The sequence below is a fragment of the Orcinus orca genome, chromosome 11 (assembly GCF_937001465.1).
Source record: "Orcinus orca chromosome 11, mOrcOrc1.1, whole genome shotgun sequence".
Classification (NCBI taxonomy): Eukaryota; Metazoa; Chordata; class Mammalia; order Artiodactyla; family Delphinidae; genus Orcinus; species Orcinus orca.
Window position 1 is genome coordinate 27161899 of NC_064569.1, and position 15623 is coordinate 27177521.

At 40.2% G+C, this 15623-nt stretch overlaps 1 protein-coding gene across 1 annotated transcript in view; it reads right to left on the minus strand.

The window, feature by feature from the left end:
* PKP2 (plakophilin 2) overlaps positions 1-12788 on the minus strand; it is a 90069-nt gene extending 77281 nt beyond the window's left edge. The window contains exons 1-2 of the mRNA XM_004270864.3: positions 12446-12788; positions 252-364 (exon numbers count right to left, since the gene is read on the minus strand). Coding sequence (XP_004270912.1) covers positions 252-364; positions 12446-12659 — 327 coding nt within the window. The 5' untranslated portion in view covers positions 12660-12788. The remainder of the gene's footprint in view (positions 1-251; positions 365-12445) is intronic.
* Between the last annotated feature and the right edge of the window lie 2835 nt (positions 12789-15623).

A 15623-nucleotide genomic window follows, 5' to 3' on the forward strand; every position in this document is an offset into this window, starting at 1 on the left:
TCTCTGAATCACACGGAGAAGTCAGCTCCTTTCTGGGTAAAATCTGTCTTTAAATAAGACTTGGTTGTCTAGTTATTTGCACCAGGATTTAATAGTTTAAAGTTTCCAGTTTTCCATGGTGTCCACTTCTCATAATTCATTTAGGAAATGGTAATACTTGAGAACAGTAAACATTAAAAAATAACCTACAGAAGTTTAAAAATGTTTTCTTGGTAACCTGGTAACTAGGGTTATATTCTTTGGTATCCTACCTTTAGCATGTCATACGTTTTAGTAACAGGTGAACGGCCCCCAGCAAAATCATTTTCAACCAAGTGTAGATTGTAGACATACTCAGGAACACTGCTAGTTCGGTGAAGATTTCCTGTAATCAAGCATATATTAAAATAAGTGGGCCAATCAGTAAATATTATATAACAATAATATATTTTAAATTTAAGTAGTTAAGGTCAGGACTTCCCTGGTGGTACAGTGGTTAAGAATTCACCTGCCAACGCAGGGGACACGGGTTTGAGCCCTGGTTCGGGAAGATCCCACATGTCACGGAGCAACTAAACCTGTGTGCCACAACTACTGAGCCTGCGAGCCACAACTACTGAGCCCACGTGCCACAACTACTGAAGCCCTTGCTCCTAGAGCCCATGCTCTGCAACAAAAGAAGCCACTGCAATGAGAAGCCCACGCACCGCAATTAAGAGTAGACCCCACTTGCCGCAACTAGAGAAAGCCCATGCGCAGAAACAAAGACCCAACGCAGCCAAAAATAAATGAATAAATTTATTTAAAAAAATTAAGGTCAATGACAAGTACTAGATTTACATTAGTGTTTTTTAAGTGCTAGGTTATTAACAGGACCCTTGGATATGGCAAATGATTGCAGGTTATGACAACATTCTCCACAAGCTTTTCAAACTAAAAGTTGAATTAAAATTAAAAATATTTATTTAAAAAAATTTTTTTTGAGAAAAGGGAAGAAAGGAGAGAGGAGATTTTCACAAAGATCTAAAAATGTTAATTACAGTTAACAGTTCGGTAAGTCAGAGGAATACCCAAGGCAGAAACTCTGAAGCTTCCTGAGAGGATGTAGGTGAAGGCAATAAATATAATGGGTGGTGTGGTCAAAGAAAACATGGATCAGTTTGAAAAATGCCAAACCGGGGCCTGAGGCATTTAGCAACATGAGAGTTAGGCAGGAGAGAGAATCAACTTGTACACCACAAACAAATTGCCGGCTAGTTCTTAGTTTGGGGTATAACAAGTCAGCCCTTTCCTGCAGACACTGCACAGGAGGCAGCCCTTCCTGCTCAGCTCTGTGGGGCCTGCAGGGACTCTCAACTGAGGCTCCTCTTTGAGCTTAAAAAGCTCCCAGCTTTTTGTTTGTTCTTTTGCGATCTCCCACTGCCCTACAAAAAAAAAAAAGCCTAATCAAAATAATAAAAGATCTCTAAAACCTAGGTAATTTCTAGTTCCCTAACTTTAACCAAAATTACTCTGTCACGTAGCATTCTTTTAGAAATCAGAGGAAAAAATAAAATACTCAACTCTTGCAGGATTGAGAGACTTGTGAAAGATGTTGGGAATAAAACAACACAGGTAGACCCTTTCCAGTACAATTGGAACATAGCAACATACTTTTCCAATAAATTGTTATAGAGTCTAACTGACAATACTTTCACAAGTTATTTTGAGGTAGAGGCGGAATGAAGAGTGTTGTTGCCAGAGAGCTAAAAAGTATGAATCCATCTCAAATTATGTTTGTATATGTGTGTTACTTCCTGGAGCCAAATAATCTGGCTGGTAAACAAGTTTTAGGCCTCAAGGGCTCCTGGCGGAGGCAGGTGCAGGCTTGTAACTGTCACCCTAAAGACCAAGAGAGTTGAGTCAAGCCAGTCTTCTCCTGTTTCCAGGGGCCTGATTTCTTCTCAAGGGTTAGCAAAAGGTCAGGCAGCTCCTTAATTTTTAACTTCAATGACAGAGGATGCCTGGAACCTGGACATTGAATAAGGGAAAGGAATCTTCCGTCCGACCCCAGAGCAAAAGCTGTGAGAGGCTTAAGTAGTAGCTCTCAATGCCTGCCTGAGGCTCCTGCTGAGGCTGCCCAGGCTGTCGGTAGTCCCCAACTCGGGCCCCACTGTTCCTTCTCTCACCCCCACCCCCACCCCAGGCTATCAGGGGGGCAGGGCTGCAAGGGTCCTGCTGGTGTGGGAAGGGAGGCTAAATGTTTAGTTTACATTCTTTAACTCACGTTGTTGCTGAGGCTGCTAAGGCATTTTAAAGCAACTCCTTACATTTCAATACTACTTTTCTTTAAGGAGCTCAAATTATTTTATTTTTCAATACTTTGTGATGCAGAGTTAGCTATTGGCATGTCCCTTAAAAAAGAGGGAAACAAATTACTTGCTTCAAATTGTGAAGAGATTTAATATCGGGTTTGAACTCTGGGCTCATCCTTTCCACTGATCTCTACTATTTGACTGCACTGTGGCTCTTCTGAAATTGCCATTTATCAAAACCCTGGAGAGATTATTATTATCAGAGGTTTTTTTTAATGAGAACCAAAAACAGTCATTCTCTTTCCTCTAGAACCTTTACCTGGGCAACTCCAAATACTCTGTAAAAGTTCTTTATTTGCTGACATAAATCCTTAAAAGGAAGCTTCTCCTTCAGTTTTCAGATGAAAGAATTGAGACCCATTTACTGGTTCCCAAAATAACTACAAGGTAGTTGGTAACAGGGAATAAAACCAGATTAGATCTTTAAACCACAGACACTCTTCCTGTTCAAGGAAAGTTGTGACTCCTGATAGTCAACCTGCAGGATGGCTCAATAGATGGTTTCTCTAGTTAAAACGCCAATCTTAAACGACAAATAACGCAGATTAATTTGCCTAGGCAGTCGTTGAGTTTGAGATCAGTATAGTGGATTAATGAATTAGCAGCTGTGTTCTAAGATTTTAAAGAAATTTTAAACTGGGTAGAATTAAAAAATAAATATTAATCAGAATGGAAACTAACCTCTTTAAGGCAAGTCATTATTTTCTGTTCAATTGGAGAATAAAACAAATAATAATATGACAGTTAAACATATAAAATAACTCAGCCATGCCCTTCTCCAAAAACAGAAATAAGAAAGCAACAAAAACATATTATACATACAGGCACATACTGCTTTAAATAAATCCAACATAAAAATCCATATTTTCTAACATGGAAAATTAGAGCATGACTATATTTCAAAGGGCTTGCTTACATCACAGAAGTATGTGGGTATCTTCCCTAAGCTGAAGAAATCTGTGGACTTGGTCTGGAGCCTCCAACTCTACTCCTTTCCGTGTGTCTGGACAAATCACCTAGATTTATTTCCCATAATTCCACCTACTAACAGAGTTGCTGAGAGAGAGGTTTACCTGAGAAAGCATACATTCAAATACTTTTAAAATTGTAAAGCAACATGCAAAAATGAGATACGGTTTTAAAAAAGAATTTGGGTCACAAAATCTGTTTTCCACACATTTTCATGAATTAATCTGTTGTAGAAAGAGGGATAAACTAGTTTGCATGCTTTAATTTACACAGTGTTGTATCTAACAGTTTTGATTCGGGTACTGAATTTGGCTTTTTCTGGTTATTTTTGATTGACCCAGCCACTGAGGATGATCATTTTGTGGTTTTAACTGGTCATTCATTTCACTTACACGCTGCATAATGTGCTTTTGCTGTCTCCTAAAGAAGGCAATGATTTTTAGGGACTATTTCAAATTATTAATAATACTGACTCAGGCAACATTATCCACACCTTTTCTTCTAAGAACACTGTGGACATCTATGGGGCCCACTTTAAGGGAAATGCAGGACGCAGTTACAGAACTCCATCCTCCTCAAATAACAAGCAATTCAGGTCAAAGCAATTGTGGGGGCAGGGTGGAAGGGTGAGAACGAGGGGGGTTGGTTTCGATGGAAGGATTCCAAATTGCTCAGAAGGCTGCAGAGGTGCAAACCTCACGGGAAATGTAATTTTCTCTCTTTCCAATTCTGAATGTTAATCTGAATGATGTGATCCCTAAGCAGCTGTTCGTGGGAAAATATCTTGATTTCTGGTCATCTATGCAAGTGTTGTCCAAAATAATGAAATATTGTTAGGGTTAAAAATAGAAAATTAATTTCCATAATCAGTTCTTTGTAGCTTTTGTGACCAGCTTTATTACCCAATTGGTTAAATTTAATATAGTTATGAAATCAAATTGACAAGCCTCTATTGTGACTCCATTACCGGTATCTGGGCACGTTTAAAAATACAGCTTCCCTTATGGTAAGCAGATGATAGAGAGTTGCTAAACAAACAAACAAGACCTTTAAATAACCTGCTTATATTAGAGAGAAGAGAGTAGCATTCACATTCAGAGAAGCATCTTTTCTTTCAAGCATCTAGCACTCTCTGAGCATAGGTGAAAAACTGATTTGGTTCACACAGAGCTTTAAAAGGAGAATGTGTAGAGATGGAGGTATAAGAAATTCCCGTGAAAACAGGTATGCATAGAAATCAGTATGTGTTCACTACCAGTACTGATTTAAATGCTACAATTTATTGTGCTCACAATCACAAGCAGTTGCCTTCACTGTGTGGATTCACAATGGTCTTTTTGATGGAAAGAGATTAGATTCTGGAAGTCTGAAAGCTCTGAAAGCTATCACTTTCTGGTATTTGGTCTTTTCACAGCAACCTCTGGGTAGCAACAGCTCTCTTTCTCCATATACCTTAAAAAGATTTAACTACGTGACCTCTTGAAACTTATCAGAAGGAATTTGTATAGCAATTCATATTTAAATGGTCCTTAAAATAATTTACTAACAAAAGTAGGTACTTAAAAGAAAACACAAAATATGTAAGGACCCATCAAGAACCATACAACAGGACTCCTGAGCTGGTGAAGGATTTTCCTTTGCCTGTGTGGGCATATAACATAGAATTCATTTTCCTGGACTTAACATTAAAAAAAATATATTTCTTTTATCTTCTTCTGTTTTTACTTTCTAAGAAAAATGATCAGATATTCACACAAACCGCAATTCTACAACCTTGTGTGCAACTCAGGTAAGCACTTGCTCAGGCTGGAAGAGGAGCGGAATTTGTTGGCTTAAAAAACTATAGTGAAAAATTGTTTTAAAGCAGACCAAAGCCTAATAATGTTTTGCATTATTGAAAAATTAACAAAAAATGTGCAGTGCTGTAACTTACCAGTTAAGAAAGCTCACATAATCAACCATGAGGAACAACTCAGTGTACTGAGTGTACAGTTGGAAAGTACTGGCTATGAGTTCTTACAAAGTGGAATATGCCAGGAGTCAGTGTTGGTAGTACAGTGGTGAGCAGAGCTGGCTTCAAACAAAGTTGAATATGCCAGGGACAGACCAACAATCCTAGCAAAAGGTCCACATACTCCATGTGCCACTGTGTCACTAAGTCAATGGCTATCACCCACTAATAATATACTAACTAGCCACCAGAAGTCCTTATTTTTCAGGAGCCTCTTATGCAGTTTATGACATCAGTTTATGACATTTTGGGGGTAATCCTCAAATTACTGCTCTAGATAACCACAAAACACATATTTAAAAGGCCCTTAAAAAAAAAAGGCCCTTTTATACTGCAGGTGTCTATATCATGTATTTTGTTTGAGTAGCCAGAATATGTGATCATAAAATTTGTGATTATAAACTGGTAACTTAGCACACTAGTAAAGCACTAAGTTGGTACACCCTGGAGGTTTCTAAATCTATATGAATTCCTATAATTTATCACCTTACTTTGGCATTCTTGCCAATTCATTTTCTGAGATACCTCATAATGATCACTTGTAAAACTTTAGAACCACAATGACAAATAGCACATTATACTCACAGTGATGCAACTAATAGTCAAAAAAGATGAATTTAAAGAACGTTTTGCTTTAAAAAACTTGCTATAGGTTTTTGTAATGACTCAAGACATGATATTTCCACTGCCCCTCACTTGACAGTACTAACCTCTTCTCTCCCAACTGATACATAACTGCTGTCCCTTCTTTAAATCCACCAAATCTGCCAAATGTATTTTCAGAAAACCCCTGCATTTTTTCATGTTTTTCCCCTACTGAAACATCTTGTGCGCATCACAGTGATCAAATCTTTAGCTTGGATCAGGATGGATGAGGGACGGCTGCCTATACAGGGGCACAACTGAACTGAGTTTTGAGTGGCGTTTAAGAGTTAACCCAGCCAAAAGAAGGGAGAGGCGAGTGAGGGCAGTAGGGGGTGGGGGTAGGGATAGGAATCGAGCAAGATAAATCGCTGGTGTTTGGTTGGGTGTGGGAGTAGTGGTGATAGGACCCAGTTTGAGAAGATGCAGGCATGGAGAACTTGGAATGCCATGCTGAACAAGAATTTCACTCCTATAGAGAACAGCAAGAGACCGAAGTAATTTAAATCAGGGAATGATGTGCTGAGATTTTAGAAAGTTTACTACCTAGGTGAGGAATGAATTGGAGTGAGGCCAGATTTACCTTCTTGATATAAAGAATCACATATTTTACTACCATTTCTGGCACAGTCCTTCATCAGCACCTCACAAGTTAATGGTTGATTAGTCAATATTTCCTTGTACATTAAAAATATCCTAGTTATACACATTCAGTTTGCACTTAATCCTTCAGGCCTACATCTATCCTGTGGATTACCACAGTGGAGCCAAAATGTGAAGATGATAGTTGCATGTATGCTTTTGTCTTGGAGTGGATGGAAGGTGCTCAAATATTTCCTACTGTTTCTCTGTCATTCTGGGAATATAGAGAGAAAAAAAATTTTCCCCCAAATGCAGGCAGACGCTAAGTGATTAGAAAAGATGACTATGTTCGTTGTGGCAAGGTTGATTCTACATCTGCATAATATATATTTACTGTCATTCTCTTATCTGTATGGCTTGTATTTTATCTGCAATATTTTGGTATTCTATAAGTTCCTATGATCTGTCAAGAAAAGTTTCCATTTATTTTCCTCCTTCAAAGAAAAAGGTAATCAAGATACAATAATTCGGATGTGATCCTTCTCACCCGTATCCTGTGAACATATTAGTGAGATTTAAGATAAAGTGGGAATAATTTATTAAGCTTCTAATGAGCAGTATTTTCTTCTGGATATCAAGGAATTGCAGAACTTTGATTATGATGCTTTGGCCAATTAATATTGTTAAGCCTAAAGCTGATTACTCCAAGAAAACAAATATGTGAATTCTTTTAATGGTAATGGTGAGCTGTGTTTTCAAATGCTCAAGATTCTTTTTTCTAAATATGCCTTTTCATTTAAGTCTACATATTGATTGGGCTCCCCAGCTCATCTTTAAGCACTTAAGAATAGAGCAACTGTTTTTACGTCCTATATCCAATCACCATTAATGGCATAACACAAAATATACACAATAGATTTTTCAATCATTCTATTATAAGAAGACCTGAAATTCTGCTTATTGTTCTTATATTAATAAGTCAGGGGAGTGAGATGGCTCACTCTAGCACAAAGATTAAGTTTTCTACTAATTGTGTCTATTCCCACTTGCAACACTCCTTTTACTGTTTACTTCCCTAGAAGGAGTATGGTATTTATGTCTTCATACATTTGTGTACTGGCACAAAATAGTTGGAGTCCAACATTTATCTCAGAATTGTATAACTTAAAATTCTTGAATGTCATCTGAGATAGTATCAAATGATCTTATTACAGACAATATTAATCAAGTCTGATATATAAATTCCAGAGGTTTTAGCAGCATATTTGTTATACATTATTATCATAGATAGGTTGTCAATAATATGCTTGCTCTCAGAAAAGAAAAAAATTAAGCTTTTAATAATTTCTATTGATCAGACCAGAAATTCAATGAGTGTAAAATTAATGTTGACTATTTGAAGATAAAATAAAGTAAATATGTATGACCTTATTTTAACACATAGGGGAAAAATTTAAAGCTGATATCCAAAACATTTAGGAGAATAAGCCAATGTGAACAACAAATACCTAGAATATCTAATTCAAGTAAGCTGTTCCCATGACTGGAACTTACTAACACAGGGCATAAATAACATTAATGCAGTCTTTTAAAAAGCCTAAGTGAACAGCTGTTTTCTCTTAAGGAAATTTCTTGCACCTTGTCTGGGACACATAGAGCAATGTACTTTTATAATCAAACACTGTTAATACTTCCATTGATTCTGAAGCACCCCTACTCACGCCTTCACTCAAGACCTTATCCATAAAAGATGTGTTTTCACCATTTCTAGGGGAGGGGAGTTAATTTTTTTGTAATCACCATGTTGTTAACATTCTATTTCCTTTGACTTATTATAATCAGAAGAATTTCTAAAAAAAAAAAAAAAGGCACTTTTTTTTTTAAGTCATTGCAATTGATCTGCTAGACACTGGCAGACAAGGAAGTACATTAAATCATGTAGCACTACTGACATTTTACAATCACAGCAGCATGGCCATGTCCCTGCCACCCCACCATCTAACTTTTTTTCCTTCTCTCTTGATTTCTCCTGCTTTCTAAATGACCAGTCGCCTCGCTTCCAGAATTGCTTCATTCCTGGCATTCCTTTTTTTGGCAACAAATAATTCATACAGGATTTAAACAATGTCTAACTCCTCCCCACCCCACCCCGGGCCTCTGCCCCACAAATAATACCTATTAATTGCCTTTTTTGCAACCTTAGCCAATTTTCAGTCTTTTCTCCAAAATTCTTTCTGATTACAGATATTCAAAACATCTTGGCCAGGAAAACCATTTAAGTAAACAGCATGCCTTTGGCTGATTTCCAGAGAAGCTGCAAATTTTATTAGGATATTGTTCATTGTGTTTTATACGTATCGTATACATACAATAATTTAAAGCATGACTTTCTTCCTTACCCAGGCACCCAAGGGGGAACTGTTGTAATAAGTAAAGTAGTAGTACTTTCAAAGTAAATGTAATAAATAGAATATGGACACTAAAAATTCTTCCCTTTGCTAATACTGTACTTGCAATTCTTAAATGTCTTCTATGTGACTTTTATAAAAGAATTTTTTAAATTTCCTACAATACAGACTCATCTCACAGTGCTGCTATACACCTCTGTTCCACACACCACCACCCCCCCGCCCCCCACTCCCCCGTCCCCAAGAGTTACAGCCAATTTTAAAATGTTCAACACAATCTAAAATAACAAAAGTTAGAGTAATTTACAATGAAAACCATTCACTTATATAAAGGCATTAGAGAGAAGTTGACAGCTTAAAGACCCTTGCAGGGTATTTATCAACAAATCAGTCACATTTATCTCATCCCAGTTTTCAGCATATTATCTGCTGCCTCAATCTTACAGGTATGTCAACAATTCAGAATTCTCCAGGTCCCTGGAGCTAACAGCAGTTAACACCAGGGTCATTTCTTCCCGGAATTTATGTTGATACAGGATTCTTTCCAGGCCAGCACTGTTTCAACAACTGCCTGTCTGTTTCAACTTTAGAGACAGGATAGTAATACGGAAATAATAAAAACAATACTCACAACCATTAGGAGCCCCCAAACCTTTTCAAAGAACTTTAATTAAACAACATACACAAATCACCCCTGGTAATTGTTCCATGGTGTGTTAACGCTAAATTCCTTTGAAGCTGATTTCCCCTTTGAGTCTCAGAAAGCTGAGGTTTAAAGTAAATAGGTGTTGTTTGTTGCCTTATCTCTCTGCCTGGCTTGCACTTCTGTGTAGGCTGAGTGTATTTCAGCTTGTTGGGAAGCTCCTGTTGCAATAAAAATATTTCAAACACTTTGTTTCTTAGTTGGACTCAAGCAGTTGCCCTAAGCATTGGAGCAGAAGCATCATGACAGTGCCCTTTGTTCTATCTACGATATCAATTCTGTGAACTGTGTAATATTCCTGCTGTTCCCTCCTAGAATGCTCTTCCTCCAAACCCTTCCCTCTGTCCAATCCTACTGAATTTTTGAGACCTAAAATCCCAATTCCTCCAAGAAGCTTTTCAAAATTCCCTTCAGCTAGTAGTCTAACTCATTCTTCTAAACTCTATAATTCGTTGGCTCTTCTTCCTTTGGGTAGCTTACCATTTTTTATTTGATAACGCATTTTTTTAGAGAGAGCATTTTCCTTCTACAGACTTTGAACTCCTTGCTTTAAAGCAAGGAGAGTGTATGTTTAATTCAGCACCTGCATGGTGCCCTGCGTGAAGAACAGACTCACCTGATAGTTCCTGAATTCACCAAACAACATGAATGTGCCATTGTCAAGAGAACAAATCATGTGTGGGTTTGGGACTAAGCGTCCAATAAATATTGAGAGACTGACACATTCTTCATATGTGAAATGGATCTGCATATCTATCTCATATAATTGTCTTAAGGATATAATAAAATGCAAACATATTCTTGAACAGGGTCAGGCACATAGCAGATGCTCGGCAATGCTCCCTTTCCTTCTGTTCATTCCCTGCATTTATTGAATAGTTGATGTCTGGTTGCTCTTCCTAGCCAGCCATTCTCAGAGGGTAAGAAAGGATATTTCAGGTGCATCCCTTGTGTTCCCCTATGCAGAAGCAGCTAATTTGGTTTCAGTTTGGCACTGGACCTGCACAGACTAAAGGGGTGCAATGACTCCACTGGTCAAAAATTGACCTCAGTTGTCCTAGGGTCTTTAGTCAGACTCCTAAATGTAAATATACGTTCTTTTTTCCATGTGCTGTGGCAGTTCTATGTCACTGAGACCTCCCCACTCTCTCAGAACTATCTCAGTTTTATTTAAAGGAAAATGGGATGGGGGCTTAGAGAGGCTTAAGGTTTAATTAAAATCCCACTTTCTATTAATTACCAAAAAGCTTAACAATATAGCTGATGAGTAGTTTAAAAATTCAGGCTTGGGAGTTTAAGTACTACCAGTTTTGCTACTTACTACCTGTGGGAAATTGAGTGTTACTTAACTGCTTCGTTTCCTCATCTGTAAAATGGGGATTAAAGCACCCTACCTCACAAGTTTTTTTTTTTTCTGGAAACATAAGTAACATAATGAATGCAAACCACAGAGTTCAATTCTTGGCACATAGTAGGTACACAATTACATCAACTGTAATTATTAAACATCTCTTTACCTTCCAAGTATGTAAATATTGATTGCCTGATCCTTTAAAATTCTTTTACATAAATGTAAAACAATACAGCTTCGCAGGGTCTGCTGTTTTAAATCTCTGATCTGATCTGCAAGCATTTTTCTTTTTCCTAATGGGTTCTACATTTGCCATTTCTCAAGTTAACTTCCTAGAGAAACAGTTCAACATTGCAGGAAACAACTGATAACCCAACTTAACTGTTTAATTTCTTTCCTCTCGTTTCCATAATAAGCCTAGAATACTTTTATAATGAAAAAATAAATTAAACAACTAGTAAAAGAATTACTGAGTGGCTCTGATCATCTGACTTTTAGCAGGAGAGAAATGATATTTCACGTTCTCTAATTTTCACAACTGGTTTGCCATCTTCTTCCCCTTCCACCTCCTTTGACTATCAGTTACTAATATAGTGTTCTTTGTGTGTGTGTGTGTGTGTGTGTGTTGTTTTAACTCTGTTCACCTCCAAGTTTAATTTTTCGTAGGTACCAGCGCTGTGCTCACGAGTGCGTCGGCGGGGCGCAGCAAGGCCGGCGGGGCTGCTGCCGGCGGGGCCAAAGTCCCCTTCTTTCTCCTCCTCGTCACCCGTGGGGTGGGGTGATTGTTCCCCAGCCCAAACTCTCCTACCCAATCTTTTCACTTCCTAGATCAACCACTCGCTCAGTACACTGGGTGGAGTGCTCCGAAGTACCTGGGCGAAGCACCACAATCGCAATTTACAGGTTGTAGGAGCGCCAGTGTTTTCAGGTTTTCTTTTTAAAAATATTTATGGAGGTCATAGATACTTTAAAAATTTTTAGTAAAACCTAGGGGCGCTTTCTCCCAGAAAAATGATCATACCAAATTTCTGCAGAGAATTTCAAAGTATTTACAGACTGCCGGAGCCTCCAGATGAAGTCCCCTGGGGTGGGGGTGGGGGCGGGGGGGCCTAGGGGAATAGGTTAAGAAAGGGAATCTTGGACTGAATTCTTTTCATATATATATATATATATATATAAACACTTAATATACGTAGATACATATACGACACATCTGAGTAAGAGTTTGTTTTTAAAAACAGTGCTTTCCCAAAGTAAGCTGGTCTGAGTCTGGAGGCGCGACAGATCGTACAAAGGGCCGGCGACCCACAGGTGGGCAGAACACCAGGTTCCGCACCCTCAGGAAGAAGCGAGTCGAAGCAACTGGGCGCTGAGGGTGAGGGAGGGGGAGGGAAGGGATAAGGAGCAGGGTGGGGGCGGTACAGGGCACAGCGGGGCTCCACTCACCGTTGCCCACGAAACTGCGGCCCTTCCGGGCCAGGGTCTGCTGCACCTGCTCCTGGATCCGCAGGCTCTTGACCGCCTGGCCGCTGCTCCCCACCAGCTTCAGCTTGGCCTCGGAGGGCAAGGCCAGGCTGGAGCTGTCCAGCTGCCCCAGGATCTGCTGGCCCAGGACTGTACGGATGTAGCCGCACTCAGCCGAGGAGCCTAGAGCTGCCATGGGGCCGGAGCTGGCGACCAAGCCACGCGCCTGCCGCGAGACCTGCGGGCGAAGCTGCGGCGGAGCGCGGGGCACTGGTACGAGCCCCGCCCCGCCACGCCGGCCCCGCCTCCGGCCCCGCCTTCGCGCCGGTGAGAGGCCAGAGCTGCGGCGAGCGAGGCCTCGGGAATCCTGGCGCTGGGCCTTTGCCCGGGAGAGGGGGCGCGGCTCCAGCGCGGCAAGCGCAATCCGCCAGGGAGCTGGGCCGCGCGGGCCGCGCGCGCCGACACCTGACTAGTTGAACTCCTTGCAGGGAATCGGGAGAGGGGCGCGGTCCGCCCCAGGGCGTGCACACTCTCCGAGTCACCTCGGATCCTGTGGCCCGGGGCCGCGCACCGCTCTCTTTGCCTCGCCCGGCCTCGGCCCAGCCCTCGAAAAGGATGTGATTTCCGCTTGATTGCTCAAGCGCCGACCTCCAGGCACGTGCACCCTGGAGAGTCACTTCTGTTCTTGGGCTCGGGTTTGCCTCTGGGATCCGGGAGTGAGTAGTCTATCTGGTTAGTCAGGCTCTGTCAGACTGTTCGAAACATTTCGTGGACCTGGGGTGAGAAGGGGCTATTTGGTCAGGCGGAAAAGGAAGTAGGAGGGAAATGTGCCAAGAAGATGTCTTGTGTAAAATAAGACATTTTAAAATTGTTTGTTTTGTTTTTCCTTTAGTACAGTTTCAGGGACTGTGTCCTTTTTTTGCACAGATGCCGTCCCGTAAACCTATGTTTTTCCTCACTGAGAGTTTCTGTTTTCTCTTGCACATACTCAAATTGTACCCAGTACACTCTTGCTCACCCACTCCTCTCTTAGGAACACACCCACACAGAGAAACTCCAATAAGAGAGCACACTTGCAATAGGTGATACTTTCTAACAGCCCTGCTAACGTTGATGAAGTCCTCTTTATGATAGGCTCTTTGTAGGGGTCCCATGGAAGGAGCCTCTGACTTTCAGTCCTATCTTCCACAACTTATACTTACCCGGCTATTAGTTATGTTTCACACTTAGTTGACTTCTGAGAACTTGAGAGCTAAGCTCAACAGAAAGAGTCCTTGACCTTAAAGTTTACAACAAAGCCACTCCATTCGTCCTGCTTTCCCTCTTTAGACTTGAGAAGCAGAAAGAAAACACCTACCCCTGGTATTAAGATAATCTTCCCTTTGATTGCTTGGGATTGTATGTCCACTTTCCCTCAAATCACTCAGTTATTGCAGAACCCCACTTATTCAGTGGCTGGAGAACACAACTTCCCCTGTCCTCATTTTCCTACAGCATACCCTTCTATCTTCACACACACACTTAATGCACAGGTATAAGGCCTTCCGGGGGTGAAGAGGAAATCAAGGGGCCCAAAGCCTGGACAGCTGGAGCGGTGATAGCTCTGCCACCCTTTGTCAGCTTAAGTGAAGCCATGTGGATGGTGGGTCTTGGATGCAATTCCTTCTATCCCTGCAGGACCAGTCTTGTGAAGAACTCAATTATATAGCCAGATGTAAACATCCAAACCTGGTGCTGAGATTCAACTGAAAAGAGAAGGGTGAACTGAAGGGGAAGTGATATAGAGACTTCCAACATCAAACTCCATTCCTGTTCCCTTCTTCTTCCTCTCCCCCCTCCCTACTCCCGGCCTCCTGTGGCAGCTCTGTGAATGCTGCTTTGAAAGACAATTTCAGTACCTGCCCCACAGGGTCAGCTGGGTCATTCTTTGTTTTTTGTGCCTGGAGAGCCATAACTTACAAGGTCAGCTCTGTTTCCATCTAGATCCTTCACCACGGGGGTGGAGAGGAATGTTTCTCATTTATTTATTTGATTGAGCCAAACTTCATTTACTTTTTTCCTCTCAAATTGATTTTTTTTCCAAGTGTGATGTTGTAACTGACTAGCCTAATAACCTATTGAGCACGTAGACATCTTGGTATTGGGTAGTTGCATGATTTGACAGGATGGTTAAAAGCACAGCTTGTGAATGAGGCAGATCTGGGTTCAAATCTTAACTTGTCCTTTGTATACAGTGTGGCCTTAAGCAAGTTTCTTTACATTTTTAAGCCGCAATCCTCTTAACTGTAAAATGGGAATAATAAAAATACCTACCATGAAGTGCTGCTGTGAGGATTAAATAAGTGGTTCATAAGAAACACCCAATGAATAATTGCTCAGTACTCTTTAACAAACATCCTCCTGAGATCCAGTTTTGGATTTCCTCACCTCCTTCAGGTCTCTGTTCATATGTCAACTTATCATTTGGATGAGATGCTTTCTCTCTCTCTCTCTTTCTCACACACACACACACAGTCACTATTTGCCTTCTCTGCTTCATTTTTCTTCATAGACTTATTTTCATACACATGCTTTATGTTTAATTTATTTGTTGTTTCCCTACTGGACTGTAAACTCCATGTAAGCAGGGACTGTTTTGTCCACAGCTGTCTCTAGGACCTAGAATAGGGCACATAGTAGAAGATAGAGATATGTTGAATGAATGAATGAATGATGTATAAAAACACTTATATATTACATGAGTACTCAACAACTGTTAGTATTTAGGTATTCTACTAGTTAGCTATGTAATAGTCCCTGTAAATAAAAAACAAACTAAACTGAGGTAATTTTTGAATGCTTTCAGAATTCAATGATTTATTAGAATAATCCCTTTGAAAATAAGGTAAACATAGAAATTAATTAAAAGAATAACTTTGGAGGTGAGAATCCTATTGCAACAACAATGGTTATTTACAAGGTAAGAAATGCAGACTCTGGCATTGTGCCCCCAAACATAGTCTAGATGTACTTCTGTTCCAACAGAGTGCAGGCCCTGTCATTTTCTCTGCATTTACTGGGAAAGCTGCCTAGCCGATTTCCTAAACTGTGAGCAATACGTGTGAGATAACTGCTAATCGTAGTTTCTAGCCAACAAATTGAAGCGTGGAAATTAAACACT